This window comes from Crocodylus siamensis, chromosome 2 (genome assembly GCF_052110815.1).
Source record: "Crocodylus siamensis isolate JL-2025a chromosome 2, ASM5211081v1, whole genome shotgun sequence".
Taxonomy (NCBI): domain Eukaryota; kingdom Metazoa; phylum Chordata; order Crocodylia; family Crocodylidae; genus Crocodylus; species Crocodylus siamensis.
Window position 1 is genome coordinate 81,024,386 of NC_143396.1, and position 14,899 is coordinate 81,039,284.

Genomic DNA, 14,899 nt, shown 5'->3' on the forward strand with positions numbered 1-14,899 from the left:
GTTAACAATTCACTGCCTTAGTATTTTATAGAGGAAACTCTATAAAATTACATTGTTTCATATATAAATGAAGGACCTGAGAAAGCAGTTGTTAGATGACAAACGTTGTAGATGACACAAAAACATCCTGGTTAACCAAATCTAGAGAAGAATATAAGAAACATCAGCGAGGCTAACCACGCAAAGTGAACAAATGGTCAACACGGTGGCAGATGAGATTCAGTGTTGTTAAATACACCATAATGAACACTGAAGAGGAAATTGAACAATTAATGTGCCTTACTGGATTCTAAATTAATTGAATCAATTCGGGGAAATGACATGGGCATGGCTGCAGTTCAATGAAGACTTCTGATTAATGTACAGCTGAGGCTAAAAAAATGGAAATAAACTAAAAAGGCAAGCAAAAGAAAAAAATTATGTTGGAGAATAATAGAGGAAGTATTATGATACTGTTACATAAATCAGTGGTTTGCCCTCTTCTGGAATACTGTATGCAGTACTGATGATGCTGTCTCAAACAGATTTTGTAGATTTGGATGAGGTTCAGAGAAGCTCTGTTCCTAGTAAAGTTTAACACAGTCTTATTTGTAGGATTGGCTTGTGCTTGTTCATTTTGCAAACTCAGGGGTAAAATCATCCTTTCATTGTGTTTGTTCATGTCCAGCACAGTCTGATCTTGATCGAGTAGGTACCACAATACTACTAGTAAGAAGAATGATTAGGCAAACTGAAAAAACTCTGATTTAAAAGGAATTTTAAAAGACTTGGGTTCTCTGCCTTACAGAAGTATTTGACTTTGCTGGGGAGGGGTACTGGTACAAAATAATTAATGGTATGGAGAAATAGATCAGGAGTTTCTGTATTTCCATCTTTTGATGGGAAAAGATGAAACAGGAAAAAAATGATTAAACAAAGGAGACAAATGTAAAGCTGGTTAAGAAAATGCTTTTTCACACACACCGTACAATTGGATTGTGGAACTCATTACTACAGGATACCTCCGAGGTCAAGAATGAAACAAATTTCAAAGAGGACCTGGGCATTTATAATGACCTGTAACAAAATATTATAAATAACTATTATAATGCCTATAATAAAACTGGACATAGCAGTGAATGTAATCCAAATATTTTGGGAGGAGTAGAAAGTGTCATTCATCTTCAGTGAAGGATCCGAGGGCCATTTCCTTCCCTTCTATACTATCCAGTGTGGCAGTTTCTATGAATTTCACTGAACTCTTAGGGTAACATTTGCAGAAGTAAATCAGAGCCAGGTTTTAGGAACTTAAATCGTGTTAATCTCCATGGGGGTTATCATGGACAGATCTAGGGTTTTGAAAAGGGAGGGTGCAGATGGGTTGGCACATCATCACATATGGCACAATACACATTTGTCTCCAGTTAAAGAAGAACTAGCAGCATTACTAATATGCTAGGGGCTACCACTGTATTAGTCCATTTAAGATCACAGTAAAAACTAGTGCACATTCCAATACTGCAGTTGTTTGATAGATTTGATACTTAAAAAAATCCTCAACAAACTAAGTGAAAAAAGTCAAAAGATCAAGTCAGTCACCATTCAGTGTTCTGTTTTTTTTTTATTCAGGGTCATAAATCAAAGCTAGCCAATGCCTTCAATACTTCCCCATGGCTCATTTCTAAGCATGAGTCAGTATTACCACATCTGAGTAAAGGTTTTTTTTTAGCTAGAGTTTTAGTGGAGCAGGAATAAAGCAAGGGTGCCACCGCTCACTTGCAACTCCCCCCCCCCAAATTTTGCTTTAAGGTCAATTTTATAAAAGGGTTTTGGTGGCATTTTGAACAGCACCTAGGGACACATCTACACATGCATTAATGTGTGTTAGTTAATGTGCATTGAATCTAGTACCTCCTAGCATTTTTAGATGAGTGTGCGATGCAGCGCCAGGTGCTTTTGAAAGTGACCGGCGCCGTGTTGCGTGCATTTGTATAAATGGCAAAAAGCGTGTCAGCACTGAGAAAATGGTGGTGGCACGCTTTTGAACTAAAATACATTAAAGGTGTTTTAGTTCAGAAGTGCACTGCTGCCATTTTTCCAGCACTGACATGCATTTTGCCATTTATACAAATGCATGTGATGTGGTAGAGGGCCCATCAGCTCCTATGTGGGAGCTCCCATTCATTGAGTCTGCTCCCAATGTGCTGGATCTCCAGAGCATCGCAGCATGTATAAATGCCCTCCAGTGTGAGTGCCTAAGAAAATGCACATTAGTTAACACACATTAGAACAGGTGAAAGAGAATAAATTTCTTAGGGCATTTATACACATACATTTGCATCCTGCAACACACCATAGATCTGCCACTTCAGAGTAGATTCAATGAATCAAGTCTGCTCCACACACGAGTTGATGAGCTGTGCCGCATGCAGTTGTATAAGCAGTGAAATGCATGTCAGCGTTCAGAAAATGGTGGCAGTGCGCTTTTGAACTGAAGCACCTTTGGTGCGTTTTAGCTCAAAAGCGTTCTGCTGCCACTTTCGCTGCTTATACAACTGCATTTCGCTGCTTATACAACTACATACACCACAGCGCTGGGCGCTCTCCCAAGCACCTGCTGCTGCGGTGTGGGCACGTGTACAAATGCCCTTAGTGATGCTTTCATGTACACTGGATTAGGCTAATGCACTACAAGAGTGCATGTGTAGATGCACTGGGTGTCTGCTCCTGTGCAGCGGGGGAGCCTCGAGGCCTGATTTTTGGTTGGTCTAAGGCAGAGGCGTGCAATTATTTTGCGTGGAGGCCTGCTTGCTGAGCTTTGGCAAGCCATCAAGGGCCACATGACAGGCAGCCAGAGATAGATAAATTTTAATTTTCTAAATTTTGGGGGGAACCCTGTGGGCCAGATAGAGCGGCCTGGCAGGTTGTATCAGGCCTATGGGTTGCATTTTGCCCACCCCTGTTTAAGGCCCGGGGGCCCGGTTTTGCCCACCCCTGGTTTAAGGATGCAAGCAGGCCAGGTTTTTGGGGGAGATGCCATCTCTTTGATGAGATGACTTGGTCTCATACCAGAGACTTCACCTCCTCAAAGAACCTGGCCTGCTGCCTCAGAAGCCTGATGACACTGGGAGAAGCGCCTGCCTGCGCCTTGAGGCACCTACATCCCTTGGGAAGGCTGGCGGGGCAGGGCCGGCCCAGGGGCAGCTTTCCTCAGAGCATCCCTGTGGCCCGCGTGAGGCACAGGCCCCCAAAGCGCGGTAACTTGGGGAAAGTTTCTCTCGGCGGGAGGGCGAGGAGGGCCGGGGCACGGGCGGGGCGCGGCTCCGCGGGTGCGGGAGGGCGAGCTGGCAGCCGAGCCGCGCCGGGGGCGGGGCGGGGCGGGGCGGGGCGCGCGGAGCTGAGTGGCCGGCTCCCGGCGGCGGCGCGTGCGGCAGCTCCAGAAAGAGCCGCGGCGGCAGAGCCGAGCCGCATTTCGCAGCCGGCGCCGTGCGGGGCTCGCAGCAAAGGTGACGGGCTGGCCCCCCTTATCCCCCTTTCAGGGGCGGGGGTACACGGATGCACCCCCCCTCCATCCCGCCCCGAGCTCCCGGGATATTTTGGGTAACCTCCCCCCCCTTCCCGCTTTGTGTGTGTCCTTGCACAGATGCTCCAGGTAGCAGCAGCCTTCATGTGCGTGTGTGCAGCAGCCTGGTGCAGTCAGGCGCTGGCGGCCGCGGCGGCGGCCGGCGGTAATTTTCTGGATGATAAGCAATGGCTCACCACCATCTCCCAGTACGACAAGGAGGTCGGGCAGTGGAACAAATTCCGAGACGTAAGTTGATCCATCTCGGCGCCTCGCGGCTCCCCTCCCCCCGCCCGCGCCCACCTGCCGGCCGCGGCGAGCGCGCCCCGGGGCGGCTGCGGGCACGAATTGGCACGAGCCCCGGGGGGCTCGTCCGTGCCCTGCTTCCCGGTCTTCCCAGCGTGGCCAAAAACAGCCCCTCCGGTGAGATGCGGGCTCAACTTTGGGCTGAAAGATGTTCCCTCACTGTGGGAATCACCTCCCCCTCCCCACCAGGGTGCCACACACTCCCAGAAGGATCCCACACACTACACCCCCGCCTGCTCCCACCAGGGTCCCACATATTCCCCCCTTGCCTTCCACCAGGGTCCTGCACCCCTTCCTTCCCCTTCCCCCCCACATATGCATCTGCCTGCCTGTATGCACCCCCCAGGGTCCTGCTCAGCAATGTCCCCCCATGCCCTGCTGGAGGATCAGTCTAATGGACCCTTTCGGGAACTTCTGGGGTGGGGCGGGGAGTAGGAGATGCCAGGTCTGCCAGTGGGGAAGAGGCACCTGCCCCATTGTAAGAGCCCAGATCTGTTGTTCAGGTGACTAACTTTTTGAGACGCAATGGGCATTTCTCTCTCTTCCCCCTGCCCACCTCCCCCCTTCCCCGCTCTTTCCTCTCTGCCCAATTTTATGCTGAAGGCTGTGATGATGATAAAAAGGGTTAAGGTGTGCCACTGCCTATGGATGCCTTTGCAAGGATTACCCTAGGAAGGGAGGCTTGTGTGGTGGGGGGGCTGGCATCTGTTTGCTTTTGGGCTGTTGGCTGTGACATGTCTGTCATTCTTTCCACCTGATTTGAGAGGAGACTTGTAATAAACTGCCCTCTTCCATTGCCAGTGTTTTGGCATGTCAGGTAGGCAGCCATCCAGAGCCAGTCAAGAGTGTGTTCACTGGGGTATTTCTCACCTGGCCAGCTATTTTCCCCCCACCCCCCTGTGCTGGAATGGCAGAGAATGTAGCCGAACATGAAACTTGCAAGAGTCGCTGAAGGGGCAAAGTAAAAGAACAGAATGGTGAAAAACCCATTGCCTGTGTGCAGGCAATTAACAGAAATCAGATTTGACTTCATAAATCGGTTCTTGATTTAAATCATGCCTTCTATAAAATGGAAGGGCAGTGATTTCTTTCCCTGAAATAAGGCTAATGGCAGCTATTCAAAATTATAGTGTGCATATCTCTCTCTCCTGCAAAACACTTTTCTGACTCCAGAAATGTATTGTGAATACCTTGCATTTGACTCAATCTTTAGTTTCACTTTGCAGCGGTAAGAAGTCCTAAGGTGTATCGGTGAAGTAACAGGATGTTTGTGTATGGTGCTGCTCCTTTTCTTAAAATGTTTTCTGAAAGGTACTTCAAAAATAGATCATACTACACAGCCTGTTTAAAATGGGCTACAGATGGTTTATATGTCTGACCATTAGCTCTAGTTCTTTCTATGGACATCAGTTTGTGAAAGCTTTCTCCAAGAGCTCCTACCTTTTGAGAGAACACTTCCGCTTTTATTTCCTGTTGGCATGACAAGTGAATCTACAGAGTTGTCATGTGTTTCAAGTTTTTGCTGTCTTCATTGTGACCTTGAATGAATGCTTTCCATTATCTTTGGTATGCTGCTTTTTATTTTTCTTTGAATTTCAGTTCTGACATATGAAGTCCAGTGTATTTTATAGTGTTCGTTTCATGTTGTTTGCTCATTGGATTCCTGTTGTTCTATTGTTGGGATGTTCTGGTTTGGGACTCCAGTATCAACAAGTTCCTTCTCTAGTTTCAGTGATGATGTATTGCTATAGTGGAGTCAAATGGTTCCGGTGAAATTCTTTTTTGCTATCCTAAGGGAGCCATGTGCACTCTCACTTGTTTGTAGAAGATTGTTACTGTACTTTGATGTATATTTTGCATGAGGGATGTAAACTTGAAAATTTAGGCTATATGACTAAGAAACGGATCTACTGTTTCAGTAATGGGAAAATTCACTTCCGTTGATTCTTAATACTTAACAAACATAAAACAATGTTGTGTTAAAGCTAAGTTTTTATTTTTGCTTTTGAATAGCTCTTAGCTACCTGGGGTGGTCTGGAGGGGGCAAGTGCAGAAGATTTTAAGTTGCCATACTCTAAATCAGCTTGTTTTATTTATTTTCCTGAAATATGTGATTGATATGGTAAATGGAGAGAGAGAACTACTTAAGGCTTTCTTTTTTAAAATAATTGGACAATTGGTCATTTATATGAAGTGTATTTTGTGATGTTAGAGATGCTTAGTACAAACTAATATCTGTCTCTTGGGTGCCTACTGGCATATACTGGATATTAGCCAGATAATTTACTCTTTGACAAGTAGTGATCCTCATGGGTTTTAAAGGTAACTGTTCTGAACAAATGCTGTGTGCAAAATACTTTTTTTAGGCTGTCCTTACAAATATGTTCTTTTCATTTGTTTTTATAGAGCTGTTTTACTTTTCTTATACAAAGTAAGGTTTAGTATGTAGTGTTTTTAATTTTGTTGGTATTGAACATCTTAGCATTACAGGTCAGTACAACACAATACTAGCTTTTGGTGCTTTTTAGTAATTCATGGAATATAACTGGCATAGATTTTAATATGAATTAACTCTTGTAGGTAGATTGCTGTGCAGATACAGGCAGCTATGAATTGCTGTCCATTTTTAACGATAACTCTTGGTAGAAGTATTTTACTGAAGCTGTAAAATATGGCATACTTAGTAAATTTGCTGACATTACTATGCTTCCCTCAGAACTTTAAACTGATTTAAGAAGTCTTAGGTTGTAATGACCTGCCCTAAGGGAGGTCAAAATATTGCCTGCTGCCTTAGGACAGAGTAACACAGAACCAATATACTTGAAACATATATGTAGGGGTAACCCTTGTATAATTTTAAAATAGAAAAGTCAGGTATGAAGCCTGTGAATTCATTTATAGCATTATTTAGAGAAGCAAGCTGTCCTCTTACTTAAAACCCTTAGCAGATGTGTGGCTGATGTAGAATACTGGGATGTAGAGAAACATTTTGAAGCTCAACCTATGAGTTAACTGACAAGATTGATTATGTGGAAGATGATAACCCTTCTGGCTTATTGCTTCAATTTTCATAGAGTTATTTTATTTTCAATTTATAATGAAAGAGTATGTAGGGTAGTTCTGGAAGAACTTTTTATAAACATGGGATATTTTTAAACTATAAAACTAAATCTGCTCTAACATTTAAAAAAAAAAACAAAACTCTTCTGGTGTCAGCACTATAGAGAACTTTTTAAGAAATAGAATTGTATTCATTAACGTTGCAATAACAATAATACATTACTGAATCTTTATTACTCCTCATGGATTAACATGTAACTGGTTCTTATTTTTCTTCCTTTTTGACTAAATGTCTTCACTGTAGATTTTCATCTTTTGACAGATTCAGAGTTACCTTGCTGTAAAAGTGGGAAGCTGGGTGCATGTTGGAAGTAGGTTTGTCTGTTGACCTTGATTTGTATGCAGTACCCCTGTTGATGTCATCAGGATTCTATTTTGCACAAAAATTGGGAATAGAATGTTTGTTAAAGACTTGTATAGATCTTTTGATGAGTACACATTCTTATTCTTGTGCGATTGTATCTGACCAAAGTATGTGACTACAGGCTGCATCTAATTTGGACTTTGGACAGCTATGGAGAAAGTAGAGCTTAACTGTGACTCAAAGCATTTTTATACTGTCTCAGTCTAATTGCTGACTAGGTGCAGACCAAATACCCAGCATGAAATAAAGCAGTCTCTGGGTTGCTGTGCTTTTATGCGGGCTTCCAGCTCTCTGGTAAGTGCTGCAGTAACACTGAGAGAAGGTCAGAATTCGGGAAGGACCCAGACACGTCTCCATTTCATTTAACTAAATCCTATCTGTTTCTGATTTGGAATGATGGTAGTGTGGCAGGTGCTATGCAACAGATTCTTTTGTTGGCCAGATCTGCTGGATTTATGGTGCTTTCAGTTGATGAACTAGATTAAAGTGGCTGCTTCAGGGGCAAATCATTCTCTCATGTCAGCTTTACTTATAAATAATATATATATATTAATATTTGTAACATTACAACCATGAGATTTGTAGAGCATAATGCTATTATTCATGATTGCCAAAACTGATTGCGCACTTCTTTTTTTAAAGCTTTTCAAGTTGTATTTTATATAAGCAAGAGACACCTCCCCTCCTCTTCCCCACCCCCCCCCGGTATAATTTTACATAAGATACAACTTGAAAAGCTTAAAAAAAGTGTGCAATCAGTTTTGGCAATGGTGAATAATAGCATTATGCTCTACAATCTCATGGTTGTAATGTTCTAAACACTCTACCTGGTTTGTGGATCAAATGCATCCTACTGGCAATGCTAGAAATATGTGACAGTAAGCAACATGTCAGAAGAAATCTTGATGAAACCTGGTGTTTTTCTAGTCCTCATCTCTTGGTTCCAAAAATGTTCATCATACTTCCCCTCTTCTTCCCTTCCAGTTATATTGTACTGTGTTTTTGAGATGAGACTCTCTTCTTGGCTTGTCTGCTTTTTAATTATTATTATTATTTTTTTTTTAAGAGCCCAATATTTCAGGTGAGTGGCATTTATTTTTGTTTAAGTCAGGGGTGTTAAGTGTATGACCATAGAGCTAATGTGTTTGGCCAGCTGGAGTATCAAATGGTCACCGGAAATTGGGAGTGATGGCTTGTCATCCTCCAGCTGCTTAGTCACAGCAGTGGCAGTGAACAACCTCCCCAGCTGCTGCCCCATGCTGGAACTACTGCCATTGCTGTGTATTCTGTGCCTGAGCCAGAGCTGCTGGATGCCCTGGGTTGGGACTGGAGCTACTACCGCTTTTACCATGTGCTCCCTGGCTGGACTAATTCATGTTCAGAGTTGGATCTGGCCTGCAAGGATCACCATGGTCCAGATCCAGCCCAGGGCACAAGATGATTTTGCCATCCCTCGTTTCACCGATACTGCTTTTGTTTATACAGGTATCTGATGCATATTGTAGCATTTTTGTTAGAATTAAATTGGGAAGGTATAGACTTCTGTATTGGAACTTGTTTAATAGTTAGTTTGTATGGTTGCTTCTTGATAACAATGACAGTTATCTCTGTAAACATGATGAACTTCTTAAATTTGGGGAGCACCTTTTTGTTTCACTGTTCCAAATTTGAATTAGATATTTTATTTAAGCAATAATGGCCAACAGGGCCTTCAAAACATGCTGATCGACTGAAGAATTTGAGTTTGAGGATGGAGCCACCAGCCATTCAAGATATTTAAAATATGGTGAAGTCTGGCTGTTCCATGGGTTCCGTTTTCGTTGTTGTTGTCATTGTATAGTGGAAACCTTTCCACAGTCATTAAAATTGAGCAGTAACTGGGAAGTAGGCTTTCATTGCAGTAGCTTAAATAACAAACTACCATGTATTGAAATTTCAGTGGCTGAAGCATGGTTCCAAAGACCCTTCTTATTTGAAGTGTGCAAAAAAGACTTGCTGACTTTGGCACTTAGGATTATTTAATCATTTTAGTTGAGTTTGAAAATACTATTTATATGAAATCTACTGCTTTTATCAACTTTTGCTTTCATTTACATTACAACATTCTACTCCTAAGCAAATGTTTCCTTGGTGAGGGGCTGGAAAACTTGAGCTGTTAGTCTGATACAGTGTACAGGAGGTGGAGATGAATAGGACTTTGCACTACTTGGGTAAATAAAGACATTAGAGAGATCCTTGGCATTATCTAGGTAGAAATTGAAGTCCTCAGGAAAAGTGAACCCGATGCTTCCATGCCATGTCAAGTAGCAGATCCTTTAGTGAATCTAGAAAGAGGCCCTGAGGGGAGCTGTGGCAGCCTTCCCGCCTCTTGCATTTTGTTTTGGTAACAATGGGAAGGCACTGAAAGATTTTGGTGTCTGTGGTAGAATATTGGGTACCTGAAAATGATTAAACAACCACCTCTTCAGTCTCTGTTAATTTGTTGGAAGTGACAGGAAATCAGGATTCCTTGATGTAGGACAGGCTAGGCATTTTGTTTAAAATGAGAGCATACATGGTGCTGAGCTTTTAAAAATAAAGTAAGGTCAGTTGTTATATATTTTAAAAAATATATTTTTCCTAATGTTTTTGGTTGAGTCTGTGATGCAGACTTTGGCCTCAAATACCTGACTATAGAACTGTTTTTGTTTTTGTTTTTTGTTTTTTTTGTGCTACTGAACCTTTACGGGCTAGTTGTAATTTACAGCAGTTACTTTAGCCATAGTTTGCTAGTAATTATTTGCATACCATATGCACCGTTATTCTGAAAAATTAGTCCTCTGAAATTAGAGTGCATGCCTTTTAAGCTGGAAAACTGGTTTCTTTCTGCCCAGAATAGAAGCATGGAGATGGATGCTATTTCTTTTTCTTGAGTAGATGCATGGAGGATGGGGTAGAAGACTTCACTCTCTGAAGACTTTCGGCTTTAGCTGCAGTTTTAACCCTTTTTCAGCTGAATTGGAACAGGGACAGAACCAGATCTTCAGCTCACCCTCCCTTTCCTGATCAGACAGTTTAGGATTAGGCTCTGTCCCTGTCCCAGACAGCTGTAAATCTGGAAAAATCTTTTTGTCTTCTATTCTGCCTTCCCCAAAACAAGGGTGAACGTCTTATCTGGGGGCATGGTATGCAAGCAAATCCAGTAAGTTTGTGTTGTGTCAAGGATGGGAGGACGTGTGTGTTAGTGGTTTGATTCTTTTAAATGAAGACTGCATTCAGATAAGGTGTGGTATTGAACAGCTAGCATGATATTAAGACTGCATGAATAATGTAATTCAAAAGGAAAATGTAAACAACATTATAATCTTAGTTTTACTTTTTACTGCTAGGAATCTAATTCAGTTTTCTTAAATGCTATTCTTCTTCTGCAGAGGTCTTGAGGTTCCCAACCTGGGTGAATATTGGTCCGTACTCTGCAGAATGCCCAGTGCCTCTTGGGCAGCGGCTGTAGTCGCAGTGTTTCATTGTTTGTCGCAGTGTTTCATTGTTTGTTCTCTAGTCCTGTTCTGTTTGCCTCCTGAATTTTGTCCTTATTACATTGGTGTATTATTTTTGTTTTTCTTTATGTAGACAAGAGAAAACCCTTGTCCTTTTCCCCTCCTCATGTCTGTGTAGATTTAGACAATGTGAAATGTACTACGGTGTCACACTGTCTCAAATATTCAACTGTTCTTAGCACTGCATTTCATCGTTCTGAGCTTTGAAGGACAGTATGAAAATGGCTGTCTTACAGGTTATCTATCAAGATTTCATTTATTAAGTAACAGATTTTTGTGTTGAAAGAGTAGGAAGAAAACTTAAGCTAGTTCTGGCCTCTGAAATACTTAGCACCAAGGCAGCTGCTTTCGGTCGACCATAATCCTGGAGTGTGTTTTATAGTGTAAAAGCAATTGCATATGGATGTGTGAGAAAAGAGGAGGAGAAAAAACCATAAATAAAGGTACTTCAGGTGAAATAAATCTTGGAACTGGACAAGAAAGCAATCCCTAATCTTTCCTTTACTGTTTCTAACTTGTCATGTCAACATTTTAAATATAAGTTACTTGTGCTTTTTTGCTCCTTTTGTATTATGGTTGACTTGTAAGTTAGGTGCACTATACACTTTTTTTTTTTTCTTCTGACCTGCAATAGCTGCTAATTTGCTCATTTAAATATAGCATGTTTCTTCCATCTCCCAAAACGTTGAATCATTTAAACCACAGTTGTCAATGTCCCAGGGGCTTATTCCAGCCTATGGAGCCATATCATCTAGCTCCTGATGCTGTCCATGGGTCGCTTAGTGACCTAAAGGCAGCATGCAGAGAGAGCTGGATGTGCCTGTGCTCTGTACAGGGCATCGGTTCCAGCTTGTATCCTGGAGTGGCAGAGAGGCTTCCAGAAACAGCAGATCCCTGGTGGCAACTGCTCTGGTTCTGTGCTGCACAATCTGGTGGCAGTGGCTCAATCTGTGGATCCAGTGTGGATGGTGTAGTGGTCTGTGTCACAAATCCAGCCTGCAGGGTTATGAGTTTTTGACATGCCTGATGGAAACCAAAACGTCTTGGAGGAATATACCAGTATCAAGAAACTGTATGGCATTCCTATTTGAGAGGCCCACCCCTACCCATCCTGAAATGCCTTAATGTCTTAATTTCTGCCTCTTCCTGATTCAGATGAGGGACTTGAGTCTGTTTTGCCAAATGACAGGTGAATGTTCAGACGTGTAAACTTTTTGGGCTGTTCTGTAGTGATGCTGGTTTCTTTCAGTTTGAAAGACCATGTTTTCATTCATTCAGTTGTAGGAGAAGGAAACATTTCTTGAAATAGTGAAAGCTCAAATGACACAGTAAGACCATTTTCTATCTAATATTTATAAGTGACCACTTTTTCTGTTTATTTGTTTTTGTTTTTTTTAAAAACCTAGTATTCTTAACTTGAAAATTTAAACAACCAGTGGCTGTCTTTATATGCTCCTTACTTTTAAGAGTGGGTGACTTTTTTTTTTTATGGGGTTTTTTAAAGAAAAGATGGGGAAAACTTGGATAATGAGAAAATGTGGAAGCACCTTTAGCAGTTTACACTATATAAAAATTGTTTTGCGTGTATTTGGTTTTCTCTTGGTGTGTTTTTAAGTTTCAGCTGCAAATACCTCCTTTCAATTTTGGTGGAGTTCTTAAAATGAGACCTGTTTTCTTTAAAAACAGTCTACTAATCCAGAATGACTGACTGTTTAATTTTAAATGTTTAGACTCTCATGGAAGTCATTAGCTCAGAAGTTCTTTATAAGGCTGATATTTAGGATTTAAGTAAATTGTAATATGCTTTAGATTTGGCTTCATAACTAAGGTAAAGCAGATAATTGTTTCATCTTTCTTCATCTCCCTTTCTCTAAACAATAATTTTTATTTTACTTGCTATAAGTTTAGTGAATATGGTTATCCACTCTATCTAGTTTCACCACTAAATCTTATTGGGATTGACTCTTGCTGTCTGTGCCTACTTTAGTGTTGTGTTAAATGGCTTTGTAAAACTGCAGTAGGTAGTAGCAGGGGCAGAAGCTGCAAGAGTTCTCTGTGGTAGTCTTAATTTTTTTCACTGAGCAGGAAGAGTGACTGAAACTGGGATCTACTATCAAGTGAAATAAATATGTAACCATCCCACCCCTGCAAAAAAGACCAAGTGTGTGGTTTTTTACTTTTTCCTTTTTTTTTTTCCCCTTACATTTGTCATTCATGGTTGTGTTACTCTCTGCTGCTAGCCACTGCAGAGATGCTATGTCTAAAGTTCCAAAAATTAAATTATTTGAAGAGCCAGCATACTTAGTTTTAGTCATAAACATTAGACTGATCCTTAAACACTTTTTTTTCATGGCAAAAAGCAAATCATTCTCATGTCAAAAACCCTTCCTAAATCACAGTATCTGAGAATAAAACTGTTAATTTTTTACACTGTATTCCCTCCCCCCCACCACCAGTACAGACATTGAAAATTGTACTTGCTGTAGTATTTTTTGCAAACTGGCATGTCTGAAGTTTAGAAGTAATTTTTAAAACCAAAGTGGTTTGTGGGTTTTTTTTTTTTCCCCAAATCTCTAGTTGATTATGTTCACTACCAGAACCTGCCATATTTATCTTGGGTACATTTATCTTGGTAATGCAGAGTGCTAATAATAGTAGAAAAGTAGGAAGGGGACCTCCAGGGTTAAGTACAGATGGTCAGAAAGCCCAAGGTTGAATTGATTCAATCTGCATAGATTGAACAATAAGCAGGTAAGCAGACATTCACTTTTGATTCCAGAAATGCAGGCACATGCCTGCAGTAGCCCAGGCCAGAAGCCAGAGGGCAGTAGAGCATGCCTCCCTGCTCAAATGGAGCAGACAGCTTGGGCCCAGGCTAGCCTTCCCATCACACTGGGGTGTGTGTGCTGGGGGGGTGGGGGTGGGGGAGGAGTGGTGCATGGGAGGTGCAAAAACATCTTGGGATGCTGGGGGACTGTTAGCGAACTTGAATTCAGAGGGGATCTGGGAAAGAAGTTCAATAAACCTGTTGAACCTAAATCAGTTAAGTCTGGTTCTACATCCATCTGGGTTTTATTTTAAACTGGTTTAAGCCATTTTGAAAGTGGTTTATGTTCACTGAATTTGTGTTGTGTTACAGATTTGAACTACTTTCTGATCACTTCAGTTTTATGTGTAATTTCTGTCTGTGGCCCAGAGATCCTTTAGTCCCACCTCCTGGATTGGAGTCCATCTCTATCCAAGCCATCCCATTAAAGTCTTTGTTATATCTTTAGGAATAGGTTAGACATCGATCCCACTGCACAACTACAAGACATACTTCCCCCGAATGCCAAGAACATTCCTAACTTGCCCCAGATAAAGCAGTGGGTGTACAGGGTTGTCAGTGTCCTGTTGCTACAGGGGTTGTTTTATGCACTTGAGAAATTCAAGGAAAAGGGCCATACCCCCTGCTACAGGAAAAGGCAAACAACCTCACAGTCTGTACCAGCCTGACCATGTGGTCCCACTTCTGGGATCAAAAGAAAAGAAATGTTAATTTTTGGGTTGACCCTGAGTAGGGGGCAAGACCCTCTAATTGGGAACCTCTGGCTTTCCTTCCCAGAATGAGCACTGGCACATATCAGTCAACACCCAGTGCTTGTGAGGAAGGCATACCCTGCCCCTCCCACCCCCCCACCCAACACCTGTAGCAACAAGTGGGAGGACAGTTTCATGTGACAACGAGCCACACTGAGATGCATGGGGAAAAAATGCCCTCCATTTTGCTCTGCAACTAGACATCACACCCTCTAACTAGAGAGCATAAACTCCCTTTTTCTTCATCCTCTCCACAAACTTATTCCAGCTGCTTTAAACCAATTGTGGAGCTTGGCTTCATTCTGCTGCTGGTGAGCATGGCCCTGTCCAATATCCAGCTGTTCTGGGCTGGAGAGCTGTTTTTTGTGATCTGGTGCTGTGGGGGCAGTGTGGCAGGGGGAGGAGGGTGGACACTGGACTTCCAGCTGTTGATCTTTATGCAGCACCCTGGGC

The 14,899-nt window shown here is 42.1% G+C and overlaps 1 protein-coding gene across 1 annotated transcript in view; it reads left to right on the plus strand.

The window, feature by feature from the left end:
* Positions 1-3,355: 3,355 nt before the first annotated feature.
* The window catches only part of SPOCK3 (SPARC (osteonectin), cwcv and kazal like domains proteoglycan 3), a 513,922-nt gene continuing 502,378 nt past the window's right edge, over positions 3,356-14,899 (plus strand). The window contains exons 1-2 of the mRNA XM_090036237.1: positions 3,356-3,485; positions 3,623-3,790. Coding sequence (XP_089892363.1) covers positions 3,623-3,790 — 168 coding nt within the window. The 5' untranslated portion in view covers positions 3,356-3,485. The remainder of the gene's footprint in view (positions 3,486-3,622; positions 3,791-14,899) is intronic.